Source organism: Lytechinus pictus, chromosome 17 (assembly GCF_037042905.1).
Source record: "Lytechinus pictus isolate F3 Inbred chromosome 17, Lp3.0, whole genome shotgun sequence".
NCBI lineage: Eukaryota > Metazoa > Echinodermata > Echinoidea > Temnopleuroida > Toxopneustidae > Lytechinus > Lytechinus pictus.
Window position 1 is genome coordinate 8426188 of NC_087261.1, and position 8384 is coordinate 8434571.

Sequence of the window (8384 nt, forward strand, 5' to 3'; positions counted from 1 at the left end):
TTAATATATTGTTAACCGTTAATGCGAGAGCAAATCGCAAGCCAAACTTTTTTTATAAACTGTCATGGACAGGGGACTTAAAGTAGTTTGTTGTATAATCAATATTGAGACATACATGACTCGCCAATCAACATACGATGGTGTAGCGCTATTTGATACATTTTGACAATCAGACCTGAAAAGGGATATTTTGAAAACTAAATGGAATACACGAAAATAATAGGTATGTGATAAATCAAAATTTGCGAGCGCACAGCGCGAGAAGAAAATGTTAATATTCAGACCATAAAACTGACATTTTTACAGAGCACTTTTTAAAATCAATTTGTAAATCACACAAAAATGAAAGTTTGATTTCCGATGTGAAATATGCATTGTATATTGACTTCCAAACTTGATATTTAAGCTCCATATTGTAAAAAGATACGTAAATAACCTAACATGCAATCTGAGCGCGATGCGCGATCGAAAATTTTAAATCGTGACATGAAAGATTTTTTTTTATTTCCAAGTCTTTCCCTACATCTTATTTTATTCACTCGTCTCCTCCTCTTCTTTTATCTCCTACCTTTCCCCCCTTTTTTCTTTCCCTTTTTTGTCGTTTTTTTTGCTCCGCCAATAGGAGGGGGCCCGGCCCCTCGCCCCCCAGATCCGCCTATATGAAAAGTATGTAGCTTGATTGCCATATATTTTTCATGAAATAAATAGTTCATAGGTGAAATTTTCAAGGTTAAATAATTATAGAAAATTGTTATGCACCGTAATGTGCTAAGTATCGGAAATTCGGAAGAAGTTGTCACAATATAATATAGGAATCTTTGGCAAGATTCAGCGGATAGGTGTAGGATAATGATAGGTTTAAGGTTAGGATAGGATTATAATATAAGATAGGATAAGATGGGTAATGGTTTAGGGTTGTAAAGATAAACTTCACCATGATACCAATGAATATTTTGAAAACATCTAATTTCACGTCTAGGTTGATCAGTCGTAGTAGCTGACCTTACAGACGACGGGAATGACTCTTGTGCCTTTTTATGAAATATATCGGAGACAATGGCAGAATGGGGATTCGAACTCACAACCTTGCGATTATGAGTCCAATGCTCTAACCACTGGACAATACGGCCTACCTTAATATAAGCCAATTATTTTTTCAGGGAATATGGTGTGAATGATTTCAGAAAATAGGATTCTAGTATGGAGAACTTATATTACTTACCTTTGTTACGATACTGCAACAAATAACAATAAATAATGAGTGTTGAATTTGATTTTCCTTTTCTTTTATTACAGGAAATTAATTAAACATTACAGTCATAAATAAAACATAAATAAATATTGATCTTACGTCTCTTGAGATTGCGATAATAATCCAAAGTAATATCCAGTATTTAATTCAAGTTGGCTGGCAAAATTTCCTTAAGTTAAAGTTCACAATGATGGCGATGATGAAACTGATGTTGAAGCACGATGAACAACAAGAGTCACTGTAATGAGTTGAAATGTCCATGAAGACGATGTTGATGATGATTAACAGTAAATTTCAGTAATCCATGGGTTGAAAAGCGTTCATTAAACATGTTGATGATCTCGATGAGAACTGAGAATTCCTCTCTCAAAATAACTGCAAACAGTTCATTGATGGCGGGTAAATAATTCCACAGAAGATAAATGTTCCAGGTGGAAATAAACTCGGCTCTGACATAAAGTCTGGTGTGAAACTCTGAGTTCTGATCTGATATGATTATCCTTGAAGAATCTGCCACCTTATACATACACATTTCAACTATTCTAGAAACTTCTAGTATTAACTATTCTAGAGGCTTCTTGTATTGTCTGCAAAAAGAACATTCTGCCCATTTCTAGAGCAGTCTAAATTCTAAAACATTCTTGAATGACCTCAGTGAAAATAACAATGTCAACAAAATAGCTAAGCCTATTGTTCATTTCCACTACCAATACATGTCTATTGTAAAGCAGTCTGTATTGTCTCTCTTGGGACATTCCATGGATAACAAAGATTATTCAAATATTAGTGTCTAACAAAGCTGTACTGGAACATTCTTGATCATTCTATGCTATACATATCCTTAAAGAGGAAATAACTAAATAAATGAATGTAATTGCTTTTACAATAACACCTTTTATTTATCCTTAAATTCAGAACCTTTCCGGACCCGTTTGCGTGATGGAAGTTCATCTTTCGAAGGCCGAGTTGAGGTTTACTACCAAAATGCTTGGCATACCGTTTGTGACGATCTCTGGAATCTTAATGACGCCCATGTGGTTTGTCATACATTGGGGTATCCGAGAGCTTCAGCTTATCGCACAGGAGCATACTTTGGCGAAGGAACAGGGGACATCATTCTGGATAATGTACAATGTACAGGGTCTGAGTCAAACATTGCATTCTGTCAGCACAACGGCTACTATAATGAAAACTGCGGGCACCGTGAAGATGCAGGTGTCGTATGCGAAGGAATTGGTGAGTAGGCTTATAGTATACGTAATGGCTACCAACCGGGAGGGGGGGGGGGGCGCACTCAGTATATAATGCGTGTTGGGTATGTGCCGCGGAGGGGACCCCCATTTTTACACTAAAATTTCCGTTCCAAGGCATAGCATTTTCTTCTTATCGAGAAAAAAGAAGAAAGAAATCCGTTCGAAAGCTTCGCATATTATTCGTTACGCCGTTTCGCCTGCATTGATCCGCTCCGCTGAGCTACAATTTTGGTGAAAAGTGGCCGCAGAGCGCCGTCCGACCATCGCCTCTACGCGAGCGCACCCTGCGCCCGTGCCGCCGGGGTAGCTGAATGCATTGTATATGCCCTGTTACAACCGATAATGTCGCACCAACGCATAAATATCGCAGATTGCGACATCAGGTGCCGTGGCCGAGTGGTCTAAGGCGCCTGGCTATACATGGAAAGTCCGGGGTTCGATCCCCGACCGGGGCACCTATGCCCATGAGCAAGGCATTTAATCTACAATGCTCTTTTATCCTGCTTTCAAATAAATGGAAATGCTATATGCATTATTGGAAACTAGATGTGCACTTGTAAAAAAAAAAAAAAATCATGCCAAGAGCGTCCGACGCATAATGTCGCAGTCAACGCATAATGTCGTAGTTTTTCTAACGCATAACGTCACATGTCGCAACGCTTAATGTCGCAGCAAAAATTTCTAACGCATAACGTCACATGTCGCAACGCATAATGTCACAGCAGTATTTTCTTCAGGACTCGAGCTACAGATAAGATATAAAATATGCTTTCACTAAGTATTTTGAGACACGAGAAAGAGAATTAAGTGATTTTGGATATCAAGATTACTCTTTGCATGGATATTTATCGGTTTATTGCCTTTTTCCCAAATATCTCATGGTATGATAGCTACAGATAAGATATAAAATATGCTTTCACTAAGTATTTTGAGACACGAGAAAGAGAATTAAGTGATTTGGATATCAAGATTACTCTTTGCATGGATATTTATCGGTCTACTGCCTTTTTCCCCACTATCGCATGGTCTGATATCATTTCGTCTACCATTAGTTAGTCAACTATCAACATAATAATAATAATAATAATAATTGGATTTATATAGCGCTTTTTCCAGAGGATACAAAGCGCTGTTGGTTGCATAAGACAAGTTAAGGTTTATGGTTATATAAGTGTGTTTTGAGATGTTTTTTGAAGAGGTCAAGAGAAGAGAGGTTTCGAAGAGATGGAGGGAGTTTGTTCCACAGACGGGGGGCAAGAGATTGAAAGGAGTTGAAACCGGCCTGTTTTCTGGATTTTGGAATGACATAGGAAGGAGCAGCTGCAGAACGAAGAGAGTATGTAGATCTTTGTTGATGAAATAACGAAGAAATGTAAGAAGGTAGTGTGGTTGACAGAGATTTATAGGTTTGAACCAGTATTCGATAATGTATTCTATCAGAAACAGGTAGCCAATGTAGTTCATTTAGAAGAGGGGTAGCATGACACCATTTAGGTTTTTGACAGATTAATCGTGCACATTTGTTCTGAAGGCGTTGAAGTCTTCCAAGATCCTGTTTACTAATACCCCCAAGCAAGCAACCACCATAGTCGAGCCTGGAGAGCACAAGAGCCCTAACAACATTATGACACGTGTCCTTATCCAGGAAACTTCTAATGCGATTGAGATTATATATTTGCCAGTTGAGAGTGCGACACAAGTATGTTACATGTTCGGTCATTTTCATTTCACTATCAAAAACAACTCCTAAATCCTTAATGGTTGAAGATAATGGAATATCTATGTCATTAAAAGAAAAAGAAAGGTCAAGGAACCTATTAAGGTGTGCAGGAGATGCAGCAACAAAGAACTCTGTTTTACAAGAATTTAATTTCAATTTATTGTCAACAAGCCACGATTGAATGTCAGACAAACATTTTGAAATCCGAAAATACGCGCAGGCTGCATCTCCAGGCTTTGTAGGATCAAAAGTGGTGAACATCTGAATGTCATCGGCATAAACATGATACTGAATTGAGTGCCGACTGATGATCTTTCCAATATTACCGATGTAGTAAGTAAACAACTGAGGCCCGATAATTGACCCTTGCGGTATACCATATTCCGATGGTTTCTCACTTGAAAATGACCCTTTTATGTGTACTCGACTAGACCTGTTACTAAGATACGACTTGAACCAGGAAAGAGCATTATTACCTAGGCCAAAGTCATCAGCCAACCTTTGCAAAAGGATTTTGTGATCTACCGTATCAAAGGCAGATGAGAGGTCAAGCATTAATAAGAAAACAGCTTGCTTATTGTCAATTGCACAATTCAAATCATTCTGTAGACTAATCAATGCAGTTTCAGTGCTATGTGCCTCACGATATGCAGACTGCATTGGATCCAGTAAATTATTCTGTGTAACAAAAGTAGATACCTGTTTGGAAACAGCCTTTTCAATCACTTTGCCTACAAATTGCATGTTAGAAACAGGTCTATAACTACCTAAACTATCTTTGTCCAGAGTAGACTTCTTGAAAACCGGTGTTATAATGGACGATCTAAGACTCTCTGGGAAAACACCAGTGGACATTGACATATTCAGGATACGTGTAAGTACTGGGAGTAAAACAGACAAATGCTTCTTAACCAGCCATGTAGGCATGGGATCCAAAATGCAAGATTTTGAGGAACACTTAGAAATCATACGTTGTAAGACATTTTCACTCACAGTATCAAATTTATCAAGAGTTAAATCAAGTTTACATGCATTTGAAGATACGTTAGATACACTACAATCAGTTGAAACAGTGCCCTCTATATCATCCCTAATTTTAGAAACTTTACTGGCAAAATGATCTGAGAAACTTTCAGCAAGATCTGGAGAGCTGGGAGACACAGGAAGGACATTACTACTGGCATTGAGCAATTCGTTGACAGTCTTATACATGTCCTTAGTATTACACGAAGAAAGTTTGTTACGATAATAGTCTTTCTTAGCGGAAACAACAACATCGACTACATTCTGCTGGGCCTCAATATAAAGTCTGTAATTAGCATCTGACTTTGCTTTGCGCCAGCGTCTCTCAGCACGTCGTCTGGTACGTCGGGCTTCATTCACTTCATCGGTGTACCAGCTAGGCTTCACCCGAACAGACATTGACCTTGTTGATGCAGGGGCATGGGTGTCCAGGACTTCACGACAAGCTTTGTTGTACTGTAGCACAATATCATCTATGTCACTACTATCACATTCCATGATTGAGTTTATCCTTTTAGAAAGATCCTTGGAGAACAGATCATGATCTATGGACTTAAACTTTCTGAGAACACGAACGTCACTAGAAGTAACTGGCTTCTTTAGATCAAGATCAAACGTTATCATAGAGTGATCAGAGTGGATGATCTGATCAACGAAGCATGTCTGGATGATAGTGTCACTGTCCTTAACGATGAGGAGGTCAAGGGTATGTCCAAAACGATGAGTGGATCCTTGAACTAGCTGCTTGAAGTTAAGTGAGGTAAGCAACAAGTTGAAGTTTCTGACCTCAGGCTTGCTTGGACAGTCCATGTGAAAGTTAAAATCTCCCATGACCACAAGTCTGTTCGGTAGCAGATCTGCACAGCTGAGTACTTCCTCGAATTCTTCAAAAAATGTTGATGATGGCAGAGATCCAGAAGGAGGCCTGTAGATAACAAGAAAATTGACTTGTGGGTTTCTGAATAGAGCAAACTCAAAAGAGCTTACTTCAGGGAGGGCATCAGAACAATCCTGCAGCTTTACATTGCTGTCATACACTGCAGCGATACCTCCACCACGACAAGAAGTTTTTCGAGGAACACTAAGAACGGAGAAGCCAGGTGGACAAATCTCACCTAGGATGACCCGGTCATCCTGTTGAAGCCAAGTCTCTGTTAGGAAGGCGATGTCAAAGTCATTGTCGATGATCAAGTCGCACAGTAGAACACTCTTGTTGCGAACTGACTGACTATTCCAAAGGCATGCTTTCACAGATCCACACCTACTCGTATTACCTCGATGATTTCCGGCGGCTCTCTCTGAACGATGCTCAGCCTTGTTCTTGTCCTTCCTCCTACCAGCCCTTGTTCCACGCCTAGTAATAGGCTTCCTGTGTATTCCCAATTCCTTGATATGTGACCATACATCACAAGGCAGCTTAAAATCACAGTTCAGTTCAAGAATTTGAGATCGAGTAAGACCCATTATGTTAGTATCCACTGAGAACAATGGATGAATAGGTTTACTTGACCATGTATAACAAAGAAACAAGATTAACAGGGATATATACAATAAAAGTGTTCTGGTATAAGCCAAAGGCTTCTCAATAGAACATGTGTGCAATGCATACATGGAAGCCATGGGCATAGCAAATTAAACCAAACTAGACATACAAACATTAAAATATCTATCACAGAAATACATCGATTCTAGAGCACAAAACCTTACCAAAGTGGTCCTGTAAGATCAGTGATATATAATAAACAGGATGTCACAATTTATAAACAATAGAGATAGAGATAAACACACAAATAAACCAAAACTTGCAGAGCAAAATACAAGTGCTGCCTGTGAGGCGCTCTAATGTAACTACTACTACATAGTCCAATAACCATTTCGTCTAATTACAAACATTTCGTCTAATTGGCAACGATACCAAATGATTGTTAGCCGAAATGGGTTTAGACAAAGTAATAGTGAACCAACTGAAGTTAGACCAAATTGAACATGGACGAAATGAGAGTAGACCAAGTGCTTATTAGACCAATTGGCTATTAGACCAAAAGGTAATAGAAGTAATGATATCGGACAAAATGGATATTGGACCAATTGAAAAGAAAATACAATTACACTAAATGATAATAAACAAAACGGCTATTTGACCAACTGGTTATTAGACGAGATGGTAATTAGACGAAATGGTTATTGGACTAAATTGATATTTGACTAACTAAAGGTAGACGAAATGATATCAGACCATGCGATAGTGGGGAAAAAGGCAGTGGATGAAATGGCAATAAACCGATAAATATCCATGCAAAGAGTAATCCTGATTTCTAAATCACTTAATTCTCTTTCTCGTGTCTCAAAATACTTAGTGAAAGCATATTGTAGCGAACCAGTCCGCTACGGTTTTTTGTTATAATGCAGTAAACGTAGATGGCGCTATAGCTTTTGGTGCGTTAGAACCTTAGAACTCAATGATCGACTTACGCAACGCACTGCGTAAGGCAGCTCTCGGAGACTGTAAATAGCGGAGTTTCGCAGTGATCTCGTCACTTCGACGGCGGCTGAGGTCGGAGTCGGACGACGAACTCTCTGCGCTCCTCTCCAACAGGGCTGAATCAAGAAAAGGTTTGGAAATGAACATTGCTCGCTTAATTTCTACTACTGCAAATACAATTCTGGATAATTGGTGACGGTGTTAATGGTGATAACATGTAAGAGATGCTGAATGTATAATTAAATTATGACCGTTGTCATAAACCAAATGTAATCATCGTCTCCAACCTGTGTGATCTATGGAATCCGATTGACTTCTACAGTATAAGCCTTCCCATAGAGATTATACAGCTCCAATAGAAATCCCCTGTAATTCTATATTTCACCTGTTCACACTACCTCTCAACACTCCACCCCCATATATTTTGGGAAAACGGAACACGCCCGGGTCTCTACATAACGCCATACGGAAACCGCTCGCATTTAGGATGGCTAGCAATTCATCAACAGATAAAGGTGATAGAGGCAAGGGACAGGCCGGCCCCCCCCAACATATAGGACCCGTTCCAAGACAGAGGGCCGCCACACAAATGGTGTCAGAAGTGGGATGGAGAATGTGAGGACATCTGGAACAGATGGCAGCAATACTTCAGGG

The 8384-nt window shown here is 39.3% G+C and overlaps 1 protein-coding gene across 1 annotated transcript; it reads right to left on the reverse strand.

Annotated features, from left to right (window-relative positions):
* Positions 1 to 3381: 3381 nt before the first annotated feature.
* Positions 3382 to 6712, reverse strand: LOC135157233 (uncharacterized). Its single transcript, XM_064112186.1, has 2 exons — positions 5335 to 6712; positions 3382 to 3395 (listed from the first exon to the last, which is right to left on the reverse strand). Exons 1-2 carry the CDS (start codon positions 6710 to 6712, stop codon positions 3382 to 3384), a joined length of 1392 nt encoding a protein of 463 aa, XP_063968256.1.
* Positions 6713 to 8384: the final 1672 nt, after the last annotated feature.